At 48.1% G+C, this 22,205-nt stretch overlaps 1 protein-coding gene across 1 annotated transcript in view; it reads right to left on the reverse strand.

The window, feature by feature from the left end:
- LOC147110542 (alpha-N-acetylgalactosaminidase-like) overlaps positions 1-21,703 on the reverse strand; it is a 45,191-nt gene extending 23,488 nt beyond the window's left edge. Inside the window, exons 1-3 of the mRNA XM_086000606.1 lie at positions 21,613-21,703; positions 20,109-20,286; positions 1,153-1,327 (exon numbers count right to left, since the gene is read on the reverse strand). Of these exons, the coding sequence (XP_085856732.1) occupies positions 1,153-1,327; positions 20,109-20,275 (342 nt within the window). The 5' untranslated portion in view covers positions 20,276-20,286; positions 21,613-21,703. The remainder of the gene's footprint in view (positions 1-1,152; positions 1,328-20,108; positions 20,287-21,612) is intronic.
- Positions 21,704-22,205: the final 502 nt, after the last annotated feature.

The following is a 22,205-nucleotide window of genomic DNA, read 5'->3' on the forward strand; positions in this document are numbered from 1 at the left end:
AACGGCGTACTAAGTCATGATTACTGCTGAACAACCTCTCTGGCCTTGAAAAACTATTTTTACAAGTGTGGAGTCTCATCCCCTCAGAAGAACATTTAAAAATTGTATGATTTTTTTTAAATAATAAAAATTCACTTTTTAAAGTTTGTTTATGATATTTCAGCTTATCCCTTAATCTCATGTGTATGTCCCAATCTTTATTTCACTTTCTGTACAATGTTTAAAATGTGAATTATACTCCACGCTTTTTACTTTCTGCTTTGCTGTCTGTTAGAATTTTTCAATCTGATTAGTTGATCTGCCTGCCCTGTTGCTGGATGCCACAGATCCCCTATAAATAGCACCAAATTCAAAGTGATGTTGGAATAGAGGACATCTATGCTCTAGAGCCTGCTAAATCTTTGTGGGCAGCTTTTTTTTGAGGTCAGCACCGCTGACTTCAAAATCTGGACCAATTAAAATTAATTCCAAGTACAATATACTAAAACAAGATCAAATCTAGGCATTTGAAAGTGAGTTTCTATCAATTGAAAGTGCACTTCTGAGTTTTAACACATTTCAGTTGCCTATAATGACAGTACAAAGGGTTTTTTATTTTAACCATGGATTTTAATGCCCTTAGAATTTCCTATTGCGATCATCCCATATTACTAGAATATTGGCAAACTGAAATCACACAATTAAAAGGGTCTAAAAGAAACAAGATACTGGAGCTTGAATGAAAAAATGATTTCAATGGGATGAAAATCGGGCAGGTTCTACAATGGGCTGGCAATCCACTCTGTCAGGCTACCACCCAGGCAGTGAAGTTGAAAATTGCCCCCATTGTATCAATGATTCCTGACATGACGGGAGTTCCCAATGGTCTCAGTTCAATTTTCTCCTCTGTTTTTGCCTCCTCCATAAACAAGGTGGAAATGGCCCTTTTAGCCTTCCAGCTATTTGAGAGGTAATTTGCTCCCTGGCATTCTGAATATAATTCCAATGCAATAACTTGATGCAAACCCATTAAAGTTGTCACTACTTGGTGCCCTTACCATAGCTCAGAGTTGCACTGTGTATCACACCTGATACCAATGCAATAAAAATAAAACACAGGTTGTGTGATATCACTAGCCTGATGTCTGCTTGAAATTTGAAAAAATTACTCACATAATCGGCCAGTGCTTTAATGCCACTTGGGAATCGTTCTGGATCTGGCTGAATCTTCCCATTAACATCTCTCACCATTGCTGACCAGCAATCATCAATGTTTATGTATTGATACCCCAGATCTTTCCAGCCATCCTCTACTAGCTTGTCTGCCATCATCCGAAACAAGCCTTCACTGTTATGATGAAAAGCCAAGAAGATGGTCATCAAGTTGTTTTACTTACACAGTTAGGAATTTTGGCTGTTTTTTTTTATTAACTATGTACTCAAATATCAGGTAGAGCTTGCAGACTGTCTTAAATAGAAGTCAGATGTAGCCCCAGTACACACATATTGGTGCACTGTGACATGAAACAATATAATTGGGATTCTCTTAGGATTCCCCAGATCCTGAGCTCTCACTTTCGAGCAGGGATGCCTAGGTTTATACCAAATAAAGATGATATGAATTGAATTGCTTCCCTGAAGAAAAGAGGGAGTAAAGTTTACAGGATAGCACATAACTAGAAATGCATTTGATATAGGATAATACATTGGCTGGAGTATGTAAATATAACACCTAAGTGTATGTTACAAGGCAGTACCACACTGAGGTATTCAGAGGACATCATAAACCATGAGAACCAAGCTCCACCTGTTTAACTATCATCTGAATCACAAAATGTATTACTGCCTGGAAATACATTTTCAGCTGTGTGTTACCCACGTACATATAACAAAGTACTTCCAATTTTGAGGAAATGACTGGTGAAGTTAAACAGTAGGTTGTCCAAAACAGCCACCAAAATTGTATCACCTCACTTATACTGGAATGAATCAGATTTTTATTTCAACAAATTTTAAAGGAAAATAATTTAATTAATTCACATTATATAAAAACATAAATCAGATGTCAAATCACCTGTACCACTTTTGAATACCCTCCTACTGGCTAGTTCAAACATTATTGGCACAAGCCTTAGAAAAGGTCACCCACTCTCAGCTGGGGCAATGGTGCTTTATGGGAAAAATGGAGAGACCTACAGAACTGGGAAAACAATAAACTTACAAACTGGCATAGGAAAAAATTGAAGCAATCAGAATGTACCACCATATGAATGTAAAACCTGTAACCTTACACTACAATGTAAACAGCACAGGGAAAGCTAAATGACCTAATACTACTTGACATCATTTTTAGGATTGCAGGTTCAAATCCTAGCTTGCCCGTCAGTTCAGTTGCCTCAATTATGGAGTGTTCTTTGCTAGATTACTGGAGTACCTCACACAATTAAAGGCTGGAATTTTGCTGGCGCTCAGAGGGCGGGTTTGGAGGCGGGTCTGCTGTCAAAATAGCAAAGATTGACAGCGGGTATGAAAGCCGCTGTCAACCTGCCTTCATGTGAGTCTCCCAGGTGTCGGGTTTGTCAGCGGAGAACTGACCCAAAACCAAGCGGCGGGGGAGACAATTTAGCTCATTAAATAGCTTGTTAAGAGCCAATTTAATGGTATTTTGAGGCTTCCTTCCAATTTTACGTACTCCCTCATGGGTTACCCGCTGTTCGGGGAACATGCCAGCTCAACCTGGTGTGAGTTGAGTCTGCTCTGATGTATCTGATAAGTTGACAGCTGCAGAGGTGGTGTAAAGGATGCCATGTTGCAGATGGTCAGTTTCAGAGCGTAGAAACTGTTGGTTACAGCATTTGTAATACATATAGAGATTTCTTTAGCTTGCAAGTGTTTAGAGCCAGCTGTATGTCCAGTGCCATCTCATTGGAACAACCTCTCTCACCATTGACAGATCGCTTCTGTCATCTCACCTGCAGCTGCCATTTATTGTAGCAACATCGGTGCCCTTAAAACAATCAGACCTTAGTCCTCTGAATCCTTCCACGATCAGCCCCAACACCAGCATCACCAGGCACACCAGCATCACCAACCTTCTCCGCCATCACCTGATGCTGCACAGGACACATGGCATCAGGCCCTGACAACATTGCTGCCCAGGAGGCCGGCGATGGCATCACCATGACCAGATTTACTTCACTTGACACTGTAAACCCTCGCTGCCACATGATGCGCCAGGTTGACACCATCCCACACCAGCACCGTAAAGCATCCCTTTAATGTCCAAGCCATTCCATGCACACTGATCACTATAGCGGGGGGAAGTTATGTCTCAACATTCACTGGAACTCAGTAAGACACTTCTCAAGGTGCGCACAGATCTGTCCAATAAGGGGCAGTGTTGAAAATATAGATTTCACTGTATGACAACACATTACCAGAAACTTCACATGAACATTGGCTAAACCTTTCACGTGCCTACCCTTGTGTGTTGTTAGTTGGTATGCTTGCAGTAGGATGAGGGTGAGTGTGAGGGATGGCTAGTGAGATGGGGAAGTGATAATGTAGATAGAGAGGGTTGGGTGGAGGTGCAAGGTAAGTTGGTATGAGTAAGGATGTGCAGGAGAAGGGTATGGAAAGCAGAGTGATGGGGATGTGTTGAGTGGCATAGCAGGGTGAGTTTGAGTGTGGCTTTGAAGTAGAGTTTCGTGATTCACTGAGATCATTGAAAGGTTGGTGCCACTGCAGCCAGGGACCCCTGATGACATCTCTGCTTTTGCCCTCCTGCGCAATGTGCAACCAGGCTGCGTTGGAGTGCTGGGGAGGTCTCTTCTGCCCTTGGAAGGGAAGAGAACCTCCCTGCATGATGTGACTCCCTCCATAAGCATACAGAGGGAGTCATTGGAGAGCCTGGGTGCAAGCGTCCACCTTTGTGCAGTGCTTGTCAGTGTTTGCAGCACCTCAATGCTGTCAAACACTGACAGAACAACTGGCAAACTCAATGTGGCCGTGGTCCCTTTAAGGAAACCGGCTGATGACGCATCATCAAATTACATTATCAGACCCGCTTCCTGTTAATTGACCAGGAAGCCCACAGGGCGGGCTTAACAAGGCCAATCAAGGGAAAATCCCTTTGACAAAGCAGCTGCAGCCAGGAGCAGGACCGGAACCCGGCAACCAGCTATCCTGCTACCATCCCGACACCGCTGAGAAAATCCAGCCCAAAGTGTTCCTTGCCAAGGGGAGGGGAGAAACAAATTCAAAGATGTAAATTGTAGAGCTGTTCAAAATCTGTACTACTAGATGGAGCATGGAATGGCTTAAAATGGGAGAAAAATTAAAAGAAAAATATCGAAAAAGAGGCAGAAAACATTTGATGCCAAGCACACCGGAAGCTTAGGGCGGTATTTTGTGAACTTGCAGCTCAGGCCAGTGGTGGGCCTTGATAGCCAGACCGTGTGTCGTAACAGGTCTGATTTAGGAGATGTAAAAGGTTGAGAGCTACTGTTTCCACTTGTGGGGGAGACCAAAACTAGGGGCCATAAATATAAGATAGTCACTAATAAATAAATATAAGATAGTCACCGATAAATCCAATAGGAAATTCAGGAGAAACCTCTTTACCCAGAGAGTGGTTAGAATGTGGAACTGGCTACCAGATGGAGTAATTGAGGCAAATAGTATAGATGCATTTAAGGGAAAGCTAGATAAACACATGAGGGAGAAAGGAATAGAAGGCTATGCTGATAGGGTTAGATGAAGAGGGGTGGAAGGAGGCTCGTGTGGAGCATAAACACTGGCATAGACCAGTTAAGCCAAATGGCCTGTTTCTGTGCTATACATTCTAAGTAATTCTATGTTTTGGAGAGGGTACAGAGGAGGTTTACTAGGATGATACCAGGGATGAGGGACTTCAGTTATGTGGAGAGATTGGAGAAGCTGAGATTGTTCTCCTTAGAGCAGATAAGGTTAAGGGGAGGTCTAATAGAGGTATTCAAAATTCTGAGGGGTTTTGATAGAGCAAGTAGGGAGAAACTGTTTCCTCTGGCAAGTGGTTCGATAACCAGAGGTCACAGATTTAAAATAATTGGCAAAAGATCTAGATGGGAAATGAGGAGAAATTATTTCACACACAGGGTAGTTATGATCTGGAATGCACTACCTGAAAGGGTGGTGGAATCAGATTCCACCGGAACTTTCAAAAGGCAACTGGACATGTATTTGAAAGGAACTAATTTGCAAGGTTATGGGGAGAAAGCTGGGTTGTGGGACTAAATTGGACAGCTCTTTCAAAGAGCTGGCACAGGCATGGTGGGCCGAATGGCCCCCTTCTGTGCTGTAAGATTCTGAGATTGTATATCTTACAGCAAGTACTTTACCATGTGGGCTCTATCCTGCGCTCTTAGTCTACAAATGTATGTGCTTCTGCAGTTAAAAGTTTCCGTGGAATATTGGCTGGTGTTTCCCATGTACTTACGGTGATTAACGGCAACAGAGCAGGACCAGCTACAAGGAATTTCTGGAAATTGATAAATGCTATGTATTGGAATACCAAACTAGAAACAGATTGGCCTTTGGACTGTTTACTAAATCTAAAATAAAATTGAGCTTTTTTAATAAAGATGGTTCTGTGGCAAAACCACTAAGTGACTTACATAATTGTCTGTAACCAATGTTATTACCTTTCAAGCTGGCTCTGGTTAAACAGAGCTAGATCGACAACATCGCGATCTGACGCGATGACGTCATCACGTGGGTCACGTGACGTCCCCTTCGGCGGGATACGTCATGACGTCAGAGGTAGAGGGCAGGACCAGCCAGTCCTCGTGTGGATTGAAAGAGAAAAGACCTGTTTTGAGCTTCTCCTGTAGTTTCTTGTTTTGTAAAGTTCTTAGACAATAAATTCAGTTTGTTAACTTCCAGTAAGTTATAGATTCTTTGTTAGGAGTGCAGAGACTCCTACATTGGTGACCCCGATTCCTCGCGATCATTTTTCGCGGTGAACGCCGAACACAGGCCAGTGATGGAGGCCAACACAGTGGCCTTGAAGCTCCCCCAATTCTGGGAACAACAGGCAGCCTCTTGGTTTGTGCAAGCCGAGGCGCAATTTGAGCTCCACAACATCGTTCAGGTTCAGACCAGATATCTCCACGTGGTCTCCGCCCTCGAGAGCTCGACGGTGTCGAGAATCATCAGCCTGCTGGAGAGTCCTCCGACTGCTGACAAGTATGTTGCCATCAAGACACGATTGCTGCAGGTATTTGGTCTCACCAAAGCGGAGCGCGCGCGCGTTTACTGGCTCTACCAGGGTTAGGAGACTCCAAACCCTCGGAAATGATGAGTCATATGCTGACTCTCCTGGGGTCCAAGCCCCAGTACTTTCTGTTTCGCGAACTGTTCCTTACTCAACTTCCTGAGCAACTACAGGCATCCTTCGCCCGAGCAGAAACCGCAGACTGGGTCGCGCTCGCCGAAGAGGCGGATAAGATTTACACGGTCCGGCAACAATACTGCGCCCTCGTGCAATGCCCCGCCACGAAGAGCCTGGCCCCGGCTCCGACAAAGGTGCCTCCGACGACCGGGTTCTGCTACTACCACGCTCGTTTTGGCCCGAAGGCCCGCTGCTGCCGCTCGCTGTGCACTTTCGTTACCAGACCGTCGAATAGACCGCCACGAGTCAAGCACGACGGTCCCGGTACCTCCCCCGCAGCCGCGATGGCGACCGGTGCTTCCGGGAATCTCACCTACATAACCGACTCCATCTCCGGCCGTCGTTTTCTATGCGACACGGGGGCGCAATGCAGCATACTGCCCGCCTCGGTCATAGACCTTCGCTCCGGCAGCCGTGGTCCCCCTATGCAAGCGGCCAACGGGGGTTCGATCCGCACTTGCGGGAAGTGCCTCGTCCGAGTATGTTTCGGTGGACAGTTTTTCAGCTGGAATTTCATCACCGCTCAAATCTCACAGGCCCTGTTGGGTGCTGACTTTTTAGGCGCCAACGGCCTGTTGGTGGACGTGAAAAATCGACGCCTCATTCGCGCCGCCACGCTCGACGATATTTCGGGGACGTGCAGCACGGCTGCGTCACACACGATTTCATGTGCGCGGCCGCAGCCCGACGATTTTGCCCGGCTCCTCGAGGATTTCCCCGAGCTGACGAAGCCCAACCTTTCGGCTCCGACTGTCAAGCATAGGGTGGAGCACCATATTTCAACTACCGGCTCGCCCGTTTACGCCAGGGCGCGACGTTTCAAGCCCAGCAAGCTAGCGGCAGCAAAGGCGGAGTTCGCCGTGATGGAAAAAATGGGGATCATCCGTCGGTCCAGTAGCCCCTGGTCCTCCCCGCTCCACATCGTCCCCAAGCCCGGCGGGGGATGGCGGCCCTGTGGGGATTATTGCCGCCTCAATGACATAACGACGCCCGACCGTTACCCCATCCCCCATATACAGGACTTCTCAGCACATTTGGCGGGGACGTCCATCTTCTCCAAAATCGACCTCGCCCGTGGTTACCATCAGGTGCCGGTACACCCTCAGGATGTCAAAAAGACAGCGGTAATTACCCCCTTTGGACTCTTTGAATTCCTGCGAATGCCCTTTGGGCTTAAGAACACGGCACAGGCGTTTCAGCGCCTCATGGATTCAGTCCTGCGGGACCTTGACTTTCTGTTTGTTTATTTGGACGATATTCTGGTTGCCAGCACCTCCAAGGAGGAACACCTCGCGCACCTTCGGGTCCTTTTCAGACGGCTTCAGCAGCACGGCCTCATCGTTAACTCGGACAAATGCCATTTCGGCCTATCGCAACTGGATTTCCTGGGCCACCGCATAACCCCCACGGGGGCAACGCCACTTCGGGTCAAGGTGGAAGCAATTGCGGCGTTCCCGAAACCGAAATCCGTGAAAGCTTTACAGGAGTTCCTGGGGATGGTTAACTTCTATCATCGTTTCATCCCCAGGGCTGCACAGCTCATGCCTCCTCTATATGAGGCCCTCACAGGCTCGACGGGAAAGGACCCTGTGGTATGGTCACAGGACATGGATCGTGCTTTCGAGGAGACGAAAGCCGCACTCGCCAATGCGACCATGTTAGCACACCCACTGCCGGGAACCACCATCGCTCTCACGACGGACGCGTCAGACTACGCGGTGGGGGCCGTCCAGGAGCAGTGGGTCGACGGCGCGTGGCAACCCCTGGCCTTTTTTAGCCGCCAGCTACAACGGCATGAACGCCGGTACAGTACTTTCGATCGAGAGCTGTTGGCTTTGTTTTTGGCCATCCGCCATTTCCGTTTCCTCCTCGAAGGACGATGCTTCATCGCGTTTGTCGACCACAAGCCATTGCTGTTCGCAATGGCCAAGTCTGCGGAACCATGGTCGGCTCGGCAGCAACGGCAGCTGACGTACATATTGGAGTTCACCACCGACATCCAACATGTGGCCGGTAAGGACAACGTCATCGCCGATTGCCTATCCCGCGCCGCCGTCCAGGCCGTCCAATTGGGCATTGACTACGCACAGATGGCGGTTGACCAAGCGGACGACCCGGAGACCCAGGATTTTCGTTCGGTTCCAAACAGCCTCCAGCCGAGGGATGTGCCTTTCCATTCCACAGGTACCACTCTGCTCTGCGACGTTTCACTGGGTGCACCCCGTCCGATCGTCCCGTCTAAATGGCGTCGTACGATTTTCGATGCCTTACACGGCCTATCGCACCCTGGGGTGCGGGCATCGCAAAAACTGCTGGTCTCCAAATTCGTATGGAGGGGAATACGCAAGGACGTCAGGGACTGGGCGAACACTTGTGTTGTTTGCCAACGGTCCAAGGTGCAGCGCCATGTCAGAGCCCCGCTCGCCACCTTCGAGGTCCCGGAACGGCGATTTGATCATATTCACATCGACCTAGTGGGACCACTCCCACCTTCCCGGGGCTTTACGTACCTTTTGACGATGGTGGATCGCACCACGAGGTGGCTGGAGGCAGTTCCCCTGACGTCCACCACATCTGCGGACGTTGCTCGAGCTTTCGTTTCATCCTGGATAGCCCGTTTTGGTGTCCCTGCGGATATTTCGTCGGATCGGGGGCCGCAATTTTCATCCGAACTGTGGAACGAGGTGATTTCCGTGTTGGGCTTTAAACTCCACCGCACTACGGCCTATCACCCACAAGCGAACGGCTTGTGCGAGCGGTTCCACCGCTCCTTGAAGGCGTCGCTCAGGGCCAGCCTGCTGGATGCATCCTGGGTCGACAAACTACCGTGGGTGATGTTAGGACTCCGCACGGCGCCGAAGGAAGACCTCCAGTCGGCGGCGGCGGAGATGGTTTACGGGCAACCGCTTCGAGTCCCAGGTGAATTCCTGCCGTTACCTACACGACCATGGTCCGCGGCCACACAAAAAGAGACCCTCCGTGATGCGGCCGGCTGTTTCTGCCCAGTTCCGACCTCACGGCACGGTTTGCTTTCGTCCAACGTCCCGGGGGAGTTGTCGAAAGCCAAGTTCGTGTTTGTGCGCCAGGACGGCCATCGTACCCCGCTCGCACCGCCATATGCCGGACCCTTCAAAGTTTTGCAGGCAGGGGACAAGAGTTTCGTGATTGATGTCGGGGGCAAATCGGATCACATCTCTGTCGATCGCCTCAAGCCTGCGCATCTGGACCTCGAACGACCGATCGAGCTGGCGCAGCCTCCGCACCGCGGCCGGCCGCCGGCCGCTACCACACCTGACAACGCCGTGCTGCCTACCAGTTCGCGGCCTGCTCAGCGTTTTCCCCTCTGGGAATTTCGGAGTCGGTCCAATAGACTTGTCCGACCTCCTCAGCGATTGACTCTTTTCGTTAAAGACAATTCTGGGGGGGGGCGTATGTGGCAAAACCACTAAGTGACTTACATAATTGTCTGTAACCAATGTTATTACCTCTAACATTAATTGTCTGTAACCAATGTTATTACCTTTCAAGTTGGCTCTGGTTAAACAGAGCTAGATCGACAACATCGCGATCTGACGCGATGACGTCATCACGTGGGTCACGTGACGTCCCCTTCGGCGGGAAACGTCATGACGTCAGAGGTAGAGGGCGGGACCAGCCAGTCCTCGTGTGGATTGAAAGAGAAAAGACCTGTTTTGAGCTTCTCCTGTAGTTTCTTGTTTTGTAAAGTTCTTAGACAATAAATTCAGCTTGTTAACTTCCAGTAAGTTATAGATTCTTTGTTAGGAGTGCAGAGACTCCTACAGTTCCAAAATAATGGATCATCAGTCTCTGGACAGTGACCCAACTTGGTTTCCCTGACTCACATAATATACAGATTAGTACAGCAAGTAAGGCTTAGGGCTCAGGCTACCTTGCGCCAGTCCATGCATTGCTAGTAAATACAGTGTGTATTTTTCACTGTGGTACTTTGTGCAGTGTGTAGTGTATGTACCTTTAAGAGAGAACTACTTTTACAGCTCCTGTATACTGTAGTACCGGCAGTGGCCATACCTGTATATAAGCCTTGAGCAGGCATCTGTACTGTCAGTCTTTAGACTACTCTCCTCCAGTAAACACCTGTTGATTGTTAATGTACAGCCTCCGTCTAGTTATTGGAAAACACCATATTTTAAGATTCACGGATTCAACAGTGGCGACGAGGTCGATTCGAATCTACCTGCAACTCTGCATTTCCCTTCAAGGATTCGCTCCGGGAGGACGGTGGAAGAAAGTCGAGGCCAGAAGCACGGGCGTCGACCACGAGCAACCGCCCAGTCATCCGGCAGAGAGTGAACATCGCAGGGGAGGCTGTTGAGAGTTGGGCTTGGTTCTCCAGCCACGACGATCCAGCAACAGACTGGCAACAGGTACAGCGCAGACCCTTCCCGGACAGCGGCGGCTGGAGCCGACCGACGGCACAGAAAAGGCCGAGCAGCGTCGACGGGGTAAGAGAGAGGGTAAAGCGCACAGGGCGCAGCCGGGGGTTGAAGACCGAGCGGCGTCGACGGAAAACAAAAAGAGAGGGTAAAGCACAGCCGGGGTTCAGGACTGAGCGGCGGCAACGAGAGAGGCGCACAGGAGAACGCACAGAGCGCAGCCAGGGCTCAAGAGCTGAGCAGCGTCCGCGGGGAAAGAAAGGAAACGCGGGAGATGCCATTTGAGCTGCGGAGAAGAAGGGAGAGCGCGGGAGACGCCATTTTAGAAGCCGCAGCGGAGAAGAAGGGCGAGCGCGGGAAGAAAGTAAAGCGCGGGAGATGCCATTTTGAGCCAGCGGAGAAGGGAGAGCGCGGGAGACGCCATTTTAGACAGTTTAACCACACCCAGGGATGCCGAAGAGTGGCAGTGTCACTGCGTTCGACAATGAAGTCGAAGATTGGGTGACATATGTGGAACGCATTGAGGTGTACTGCAAGGCGAATGAAGTGCCAGATGCTAGGAAAGCACTGGTTTGTTGAATTCCATGGGTGCAAAAATTTATGGGTTACTGCGAAACCTAATAACCCCAGAGAAGCCAGTGGATAAGGATTTCAAAAGCATAGTGGAAATCCTACAGGACCACTTAAACCCCACACCGCTGCTGATAGCAGAAAGATTTAAGTTCCACAAAAGGAACCAGCATAAAGACGAAAGTAATGCTGAGTATTTAACGGAACTGCGCAAGCTATCGAAACACTGCCAGTTTGGAATGGGACTAGCAGATACGTTAAGGGATAAGTTTGTGTGTGGGCTTCAAAGTGAAGGAACCCAGAAACGGCTTCTATCAGAAAAGGATCTTACGCTGGACAAGGCTTTCAGCATGGCAGTATCACACGAAGCAGCCGCACGGGGCGCTGCAGCGATACAACGGAGACCGCAAGAATATGGCACCAATGAAATGTCATATGGAGCAGGGAAGTGTTATCGCTGCGGCAGAACAACACACGACCAGAAGGATTGTTGGTTCAAGGACCAAGTGTGCAGACAGTGTGGAAAAGCAGGACACATAGCAAGAGTCTGCAGGTCAGGGAAGAAAACCAGCAGCAAGAAATCTCCACAAGAGAAGTACAAAAAGGTACATAAGGTGATGGACAGTAGTTCAGACGAACAGAAAAGTGATACAGACTCCGGAAGCAAGGAGCTGGGTTGTCTGAAACTACATAAGGTAATCAAAATGGAGGATCACCAGACTATCTGGGTCACGCTCAAGATAGACGGAGTCCAAGTGAAAATGGAATTGGACACAGCATCAGCCCTAACAATCACAAACCGAAGGGACTACAAGCGGCTATTCTCACATATACCCTTGAAAGCTACAGAGATTATCTTGAAGACGTATACGGGGCAAAAAGTCTACCCCAAAGGAAAAATAAGGGTGAACGTGATATAGAAAGGCCAGGAAATACCCAAAATGGACCTATATGTATTGCCAGATGGAGGACCACCACTACTAGGACGTGAATGGATCCGGAAGATACAATTAGATTGGCATTCCATACAGGCACTGAAGGTTGAGGCCAAAAAGGATGACGACGTCACACCTGGACGACTGTCAAAAATGCTAACTGACGCACAAGAAGTGTAGTGTATGTACTTTGCAGAAGGAACTATATTCTGCAGCCCCTGTATACTGCAGTACCAGTAGTGACCACCCCTGTATATAAGCCTGTGTAGTAACATTTGCATAGTAGTTCCAGGTTGCCTCCATTCAGTAAAGACCTGTTATAACCAACTCCTGCAGTCCGTGCCCCAATTATACACGGACATAATACTGGCGACGAGCAGATACGAACTTACCTACAGTCTGCACCACCTCATGGGGATCCACCCCTGAAGCGGTTATCAGAGGTCAAGGCCAGAAGGAAGAAAGAAACAGAAGAAACGGGCGTCGACCGTGGACATCCGCCTCTGAGTCAGCGGAGTTGAAGATTTGCAGGAGAGGCTGTCGAGAGCGGGGCTTGGTTATTCTGTCGATGGTGTTACAGCTAATCGGGCTGGTGGCAGGTAGTACACTGATCCTTCCTGGGCTGCGGCGGTCTAGAGCTCGAGCGGGTGGCTTTGCAACGGGGCTGAGCAGCGTTGTCGGGAAGAGGAGAGAGAGGGTGGAGCACACAGGGCACGGCCGGTGCTACGAAGCCGGGCAGCGTACAGACCCGAGAAGAGGGAGGAAAGAGTCCCGCAGGGTTGTTCCGACGACGGGGAAATAATAAAAATTAAACGCGCAGAAAGCCGCGAGGAGCTGCAGTTTGCCACGGGAACCGCGGAGAGCGGCGTTAGCAGCAGCGCGGGGGGAAGTGCGCGAAGACCATAGGGCGTCGCCATCAAGGCATAAAACACCAGCAACAGCGCCATCTTAATCCAGCGGGGAAGAAGGCAAAGCATGGGAGGCGCCATTTTGTTAAATCGGGGAAGCGCCATCCTAGATTTCCAAGATGCCGAAGACTGGCAATATCACTGCCTTCGATAATGCAATAGAAGACTGGACCACGTATGTGGAAAGAGTCGAGGTATATTGCGAGGCAAACGAAATAGCCGATGAGAAAAAGGCATCGGTACTGCTAAACTTAATGGGCGCAAGAACGTACGGCCTATTGCGGGACCTGATTACTCCAGCCAAACCGAAGGCGAAGAGTTTTAACGAAATTGTTGCTATCCTACAGGAACACCTAAATCCTACACCGCTGCTGATAGCAGAAAGATTTAAATTCCACAGGAGAAATCAGCATAAAGATGAGAGCAATGCTGATTACCTTACGGAACTCCACAAGCTATCAAAGCACTGCCAGTTCGGAGCAGGACTGGCAGATACCTTACGGGACAAATTTGTCTGTGGACTCCTGAGTGAAGGAACCCAGAAGAGGTTACTCTCAGAGAAAGAGCTGACGCTAGATAAGGCTTTCAGCGTGGCAGTATCGTACGAAGCAGCAGCAAGGGGAGCTGCGGAAATACAGCAAAAGCCACAGGAATACGGCACCCACGAAATGACACGGGGATTCGCAAAATTTTATCGCTGCGGCAGAACAACCCATGACCAGAAGGACTGCTGGTCCAAGGACAAAATATGCAGGCAATGCGGAAAGATGGGACACATTGCACGAGTTTGCAGGTCTGGGAAGAAGACCAACGACAACAAAAAGGCTACTAAGGAACCGTACAGGAAAGTACAAAAGATGACGGACAGTAGTTCCGAAGACCAGATGAACGATAGTGAATCCGGGAACAAGAGACTAAGCTGTCTCAAACTTCACAACGTAATCGCAAAAGAGGATCACCGAACCATTTGGGTCACCCTCACGATAGCAGGGTCCCAAGTCAAAATGGAATTGGATACAGGATCAGCTCTAACCGTCATGAATTGACGAGACTACGAGCGGCTATTCTCACACATACCCTTGAAAGAGACATCCATTGTCTTGAAGACGTATACGGAGCAAAAAGTATACACCAGAGGAAAAATAAGGGTGCCTGTCGAATACAACGGCAAGAAAAGACAGAAATTGTATCTGTACATACTGCAAGATGGTGGACCACCGTTATTGGGATGTGAATGGATCAGAAAGATAAGTTTAGACTGGCACTCCATTCAGGCACTGACAGTGGCTGGTAAAAAGGATGACGACGTCACTCCTGGACGATTGTCAACAATCTTAGCTAACGCCAAAGAGGTATTTCAACAAGAACTGGGAACTCTTAAAGGCGTAACCGCCTCAATAAAAATAGAAGAGAATGCAATTCCCAAGTTTTTCAAAGCAAGACCGGTACCATATGCAATTCGCCCAGCCGTCGAGGCAGAGCTGGAGAATCTGGAGAATGCAGGCGTGTTATCTAAGGTAGACTGGAGCGAGTGGGCGACACCCATCATTCCTGTCATGAAGAAAACGTTAAACAATAAGTCTGAGGAGCCAAGGAAGGTTCGCATCTGTGGGGACTTCAAGGTGACGGTGAACCCAGTCCTTCACACAGTACAATACCCTCTTCCAAGGATAGAAGATATCTTCGCCTCACTATCTGGAGGGAAGTGTTTTACAAAAATTGACCTAGCACAAGCATATTTGCAGATGGAGGTTGAAGAATCCTCTAGGAAGTATCTCACGATGAACACTCACAAAAGTCTTTACCAGTATAATCGACTGGTATTCGGAGTAGCATCAGCTCTGGCGATATGGCAAAGAGCGATGGAACAAGTCCTGCAAGGAATTCCGGGGACTCAGTGTTACTTGGACGACATCCTAGTGACAGGTGAAGATGACAGCGAACACCTTGCCAACCTAGAGCAGGTGCTCACTAGACTACGTGAACATGGGCTATGGGCCAATCGCCCCAAGTGCGAGTTTTTTAAGAAACAGATATCGTATTGTGGCCACGTGATTGATGAAGAGGGGTTACATAAGTCCCCTGACAAAATTGAAGCGGTAGTTAAGGCTCCAGCGCCTGAAAATGTGTCGCAACTGAGGTCATACCTCGGATTGGTGAATTACTACCATAAGTTTTTGCCGAATTTGTCCACAATTCTGCACCCACTGAACGCCCTACTACAAACGGGAGTAGCATGGAAATGGAGCGATGAATGTAAGCGGGCCTTTCAGAAGAGTAAGGACCTAATCACTTCAAGAGAAGTATTGGCTCACTACAACCCATCACTACCGATAAGACTGGCGTGTGATGCGTCTCCCTACGGTATTGGGGCGGTACTGTCACATAAATTCTTTGATGGTTCAGAGAGGCCGATAGCTTTTGCGGCACGCTCGTTAACTTCAGCCGAGCGTGACTACGCCCAGATTGACAGAGAGGCCCTCAGCCTGGTGTGGGGGGTGAAGAAGTTCTATCACTACCTGCACGGTCAGAAATTTACTCTACTTACTGATCATCAACCCCTTGTCTCCATTTTCAACCCTCAGAAGGGCGTACCAATAATGACAGCACAACGGCTACAGAGGTGGTCCCTTTTCCTAGGGGCACACCAATATGACATCGCGTACAAAGGAACGAAACAGCATGGGAATGCTGATGGATTGTCGCACCTACTGTTGCCGACGGTGGAAGAAGAACTTGCAGTGGATCCAGTGGAGATATTCCACTCGACCATAGTCGAATGTCTCCCTGTGACGTATGCAAACATAGAAAAGGAAACACGAAATGACCCGACGCTCTCCTGGGTCTATGATTTAACGGTGAAGAGATGGCCAGCACATGGCGAACCACTGCTGCCAGCATTCTCGCCGAGAAGAGAACAGCTGTCAGTGTGCAGAGGAACCTTGATGTGTGGATCCAGAGTAGTAATTCCACCCAAATTGAAGGATAGGGTGCTCAATGAGCTTCATGAGGGTCATCTGGGAGAGGTAAAAATGAAGAGCTTAGCCAGAGCGTTTGTGTGGTGGCCGGGAATCGATAGAGAAATCGAAGAGATGACCAAGAGCTGTACAGGATGCCAGAAGGTCCAAAACGCCCCACCACAAGCCCCTCTACATCCATGGGAGTGGCCCTCATCTCCATGGCAAAGGGTGCACATTGATTTTGCTGGTCCATTTATGGACTCGATGTTTTTAATTGCGGTGGATGCACATTCAAAGTGGCCAGAGGTAATAAAAATGTCCTCAACCACCACAGAAAAAACTATCACAGTCTTACGAACCATATTCGCCAGAAATGGGCTGCCTGAACAGATTTGCTCCGACAATGGACCACAGTTTGTGTCTGAAGAGTTCCGGAGGTTCTTAAAGAACAATGGTGTTAAGCATTACACATCCGCCCCATATCATCCAGCCACTAATGGATTAGCCGAGAGGTTCGTTCAAACATTCAAGAAGGCTATCAAGGCAATGTGTAATGAAGATATACCCCGACAGCACAAGGTGGATAACTTCTTGTTTGCCTACCGGAATGCGACACATGCGGTTACCAACCAAACTCCAGCCATGATGTTCTTCAATCGAAGACTACGATGCCGCTTGGATTTGGTTAAGCCAAACATCAGAAGAGATGTGGAGAACAGGCAGTTTCAGAATATGAATGAAAGGCCGACCAGGAGTTTTAAGATAGGTCAACCAGTTTTGGCCCGGGACTACCGCACAGAGAAATGGCAGCCAGGAACGATCTGTACACGGCAAGGACCTCTAATGTATACCATGGACGTTGGAGAGAGCATTGTAAGACGCCATGCTGACCAGATTCTAGAGTCACTGGGAAACGTCAACTCCACACCACGATCTGATACACCTGGCGATGAAACCGAAGTACCAATTGCATCTACCGCAGAATCGGTGATATTGGAAGCAGACGAACCAAACAACGACACTGATTCTGACTCAACTTTGCCAGAAGAACCTGATACCCCAAAGAGGCGTTATCCAGACAGAATCAGGAAGCCTCCTCAAAGACTGAACTTATAATTGCTTAACTTCAACTAATGTGTCTAGCATCTGTAATTGTAAATATGTTATTTCATTGTTAATCGAATGTTATGTACTGTTTAGCTAAAAGGGGAGGAATTGTAGTGTATGTACTTTGCAGAAGGAACTATATTCTGCAGCCCCTGTATACTGCAGTACCAGTAGTGACCACCCCTGTATATAAGCCTATGTAATAACATTTGCATAGTAGTTCCAGGTTGCCTCCATTCAGTAAAGACCTGTTATAACCAACTCCTGCAGTCCGTGTCTCAATTATACACGGACATAATAAGAAGTGTTCCAGGAGGGACTCGGAACACTAAAAGGCATAACAGCAACGATTAAAATAGAGGAAAATGCAAGCCCAAAGTTTTTTAAGGCCAGACCAGTGCCTTATGCGATCCGACCAGCCGTCGAAGCAGAGCTGGAAGGTTTGGAACGTTCAGGAGTACTGTCCAAAGTGGACTGGAGCGAGTGGGCTACACCCATCGTTCCTGTAATGAAGAGGTCGTTGAGTAATACGCCTGGGGAACCAAAGAAGGTCCGCATCTGTGGGGATTTTAAGGTGACCGTGAACCCAGTCCTTCACACGGTACAATATCCGCTTCCACGGATTGAGGATATTTTCGCCTCGCTATCTGGAGGTAAACGCTTCACTAAGATTGATCTGGCCCAGGCGTACCTGCAAATGGAGGTAGAAGAAGCCTCGAAACAATACCTCACGATCAACACTCATAAAGGTCTCTACCAATACAACCGGCTGGTGTTCGGGGTAGCATCGGCTCCGGCTATTTGGAAAAGGGCAATGGATCAAGTCCTGCAAGGGATTCCAGGGACCCAGTGTTATTTGGACGAAATCCTGGTCACGGGCGAAAATGACAGTGATCACCTCGCCAACCTGGAGAAGGTGCTCACTAGATTGAAGGAATATGGGCTACGAGCTAATTGCCACAAGTGCGAGTTTTTCCAGAAGCAGATCTTGTATTGTGGCCACGTTATTGATGAAGAGGGGTTACATAAGTCCCCTGAAAAGATTGAGGCAGTAGTCAAGGCTCCAGCACCGGAAAATGTGTCACAACTGAGGTCGTTCCTCGGGCTGGTGAACTACTACTATAAGTTCTTGCCAAATTTGTCTACAGTATTACACCCACTGAACACCCTACTGCAAACGGGGGTACCATGGAAGTGGAATGACGAATGTAAACGAGCTTTCCAGAAGTGCAAAGAATTGATCACATCAAAAGAGGTGTTGGCCCATTTCAACCCAGCACTACCAATTCGGTTGGCGTGTGATGCATCACCCTATGGTATTGGAGCGGTGCTGTCGCACAAATTCCCAGACGGCTTGGAGAGGCCAGTAGCCTTTGCATCTCGGTCACTAACCTCAGCCGAGCGCAACTACGCCCAGATTGACAGGGAGGCCCTCAGCCTAGTATGGGGAGTAAAAAAATTCAACCACTATCTGCATGGGCAGAAGTTCACCTTGCTGACTGACCACCAACCACTTGTCTCCATCCACTAATGTACACAGTGGATGTCGGGGAGAACATTGTGAGACGCCACGTCGGCCAGATCCTAGCGTCACAGGAACGAGTCAACCCCATGTCTCGCGTACCTGGGGATGAACCCGACATACCGGTAGCATCTACCCCAGAAACAGTAGCAGCGGAAACTGATGAACTAACCGACGAAAGGGGGCCAGAATCGCCTCCGCACCAAGAACAAGACACTCAGGAAAGGCGCTATCCAGAAAGGATCAGGAAGCCGCCCCAAAGACTGAATTTATAAATGGACTATTTCAGTTAAATGTGCATGTTAAAGTGTCAACTGTTATTTGAATGTTATGGGTACTGTTAATCTAAAAGGGGAGGAATTGTAGTGTATGTACCTTTAAGAGAGAACTACTTTTACAGCTCCTGTATACTGTAGTACCGGCAGTGACCACACCTGTATATAAGCCTTGAGCAGGCATCTGTACTGTCAGTCTTTAGACTACTCTCCTCCAGTAAACACCTGTTGATTGTTAATGTACAGCCTCCGTCTAGTTATTGGAAAACACCATACTTTAAGATTCACGGATTCAACACAGTGGACTGTGCAGCTTATGCTATTTGGTAATAGTAACATTTGGCCTAAAGTCTTACACAGGTAATGAACATGTTCAAAATTGAACAGGTCAATTGCTACTAAGCCACACCAAATGACAAAAGAAAGAAAGACAGACAGACAAAAGAGAGAAATTAAGCAAGACCTGATTTGAAAGTTGAAGAAACAATCTTCATCTCAGGCCTGGCAGAAACCACTAAACCAGGAACATCTTAGCTTTTTGCCTTTGTAGGCAGTTTAGGTGTATACCATGGTGCCTCAAGGGTCACATATAAAGTTTAACTCATTGTCCCCATGAATTTGCATATATCTCAAGCTGTTTCCTAAATTACAACGGCGACTACGCTTCAAAAAAATTGGCTGTAAAGCGCTTTGGGACATGCGGAGATCATGAAAGGCACTCTATAAATGCAAGTCTTTCTTTTAATACTGGTAATCTGATTTGGGATTTATTCACCAATGAGGTAACTGCACCAAGTTGAAACCCCTTGGTATATGATTGTCAAATGGAGCGAATCAGTGGGCTAGAAACATAAACACAGATAAGAGCTCAGTTGCCTGGGTTTGTGGGTCATGTATGGGTTCACAGACCGTAGTTTAGATAACCCCGCAGTGGCTGGTATGAAACACTTTTTAAAGAGAGAAGTCACTGAGTTCACTGATGTCCAGATGATACTTAAAATGCATACCTAATGCAGGTGTCAGGGTACATCTTGCAATCTATGGTGCATCTGAAGCGTTCCCAGGCTATCCAGCCCATTGGGGGAGTTCTCGCCAAACCATTATCCAGAGACTGGCACGGTCCAGCTAGTGTCATTAGGGAGGATATGAAGAGGGAAAGTATTCTGCAATGCATTAAGACCCTTTCTGGAAAAAAATGACTTTTTAGCCACATTAGTTTTAGGACCCATTAATACATTTCTATTATTTTCTTAGCTGAGTCTATGATTGTTAAAAGAATGCATAAGTTGAGATAAGTTAGGGATAAGGGAACTTTAAGAAAAATCTCAAATGACTTTCTCAAATTTATAATTAGTGCCATATTCTAATCTTCTAATGATTTATGCAAACAAAACAATCTAGAAGTCTAGCCTACTTTCCTTCAAAATATTGGCAAAATGTAATACTTTTTTTTAACCACGGGAACTTTTTACTTCAGCTATTTTTCCTGTCCCCTCAAGGGTATCAAAAGATTCACGTGGGCTGGAAACACAGAAACAATTCCCCCCTTCCCGCCCCCACCAAATAGCAAATTGTTACAGTTTTATGTGCAAAAAAATAGCCTGTGCCCTTTTGTAGGAATTAAGGGCTAGAAATTCAGTAGGCTTTGCGCCCAGTTTTCGCCCAAAGAGGGCTTTTGCGCCACTTGCTGAGCTTTCGCCGATATTCAGCGCTGCGGTAATGGCGGCGTTAGCCAGTAGCGCTGCACCGCCAATGATGACGTCATCGGTGTGCGCAGTGCCCCGCTACCGCCCCGCTACCGGCCCAACCGTCATATTGAGTTGCGGCCGCCTCTTCCGCAGCGGCCGCAAACAGCGATCAGAAAACAGGGCCGTACTGTAGCATTAGTGGGGCGAGTTAAGGCGGATGTGCGGCCGGCCGCTTTTTCGGCGGCCACCTGCCCGCACCTCCTTCCCCGGCCTCCTCCACCACCGCCCCCCCCCCCCCCGCGGCATTGCCGGCTGTTTTCCGGGAGCCCGACACTTCTCCGTGGTGCCGGGCTCATTTGCCGGCACTAGCGAGCGGCGATCTCGCTGTTGCAGGCACCTCCCCCTTAAGAGAGGGAGGAAGGCCTGCAGTACCGCAGCCTGCCACTCCGCAGCGGGTGGCGCTGCGGCACCTAGCGCGCCGATATTCAGTTTCAGCGCCCCAAGCGGGGGCGCCGAAACCCTTGAATAGCGGCCGGCTTCGACGTGGGGCGCTGAAACTGAATTTCCAGTGGGCGCAAGTGGCTCCGCGCGCAGCGGTAACTTCTGGGCGCAAGCGAGCTGGCGGGCCCAAACTGAATTTCTAGGCCTAAATCTCTTCACCTTCTCTCCATCATCATAACATATATTTTGTTCCTTTTTGTGGTTCAAAATTTCCTGGCTGACTTTAGCTCAAACATCACTCACTTTGGAAACTGAGATACCTTTTGTTGATATTAGTAATAATATTAATAGTAATATTAGTAACACTATAATATTTATTGACCTGTAGGGAAGGAGGGCTATGAACTTCCAACCAGCCAGCGTTTTGGTTGTTCTCTGTTCGAGATCCTGAGTGCTAGCACCCTGGTACAATTTGATCACTGTCCTTTAAAAAAAATGCAAAGAAATAATTATGATGACATTGGGGACCAAAATGGACTACAGCTTATGTCTTGTCCAAAATGCTCTGTGCTGCCCTAATTTAGTCTCCACTAACCTCACTTCAATTGATAACTGAGGGAAATGGACCCCAAACTCCTTTAGTCTGTAGTTTAGTCAATATAAGATGCAGTCATGCAGAACAACTTGGAGGAAGTGCTACTCACCTTTCCCTCTCCAGGCAGAATAATCCAGTTCCCCCTAAGAATTTGTTACCTTTATTTCCCCCCAAATACTAAACTGTATTTAGGTTACAAAAATGCATGGCTGGTATCATTAATCAGTGCTTGAACCATAACTAACATCTCAGAGGTCCTGTTTATTTTAAGCTATATCTATCTGTATCTATCCAGTATTTTGTAAGAAATGTTTTTCATATGGAGGCTGCATGGGAAGATGAGAAATAGAACGGCCTAGAAAGTGGACATTGACAGAAAC

Source organism: Somniosus microcephalus, chromosome 11 (assembly GCF_052327205.1).
Source record: "Somniosus microcephalus isolate GS21.2 chromosome 11, FLI_Smic_1.0, whole genome shotgun sequence".
In the NCBI taxonomy this organism is placed as follows: domain Eukaryota; kingdom Metazoa; phylum Chordata; class Chondrichthyes; order Squaliformes; family Somniosidae; genus Somniosus; species Somniosus microcephalus.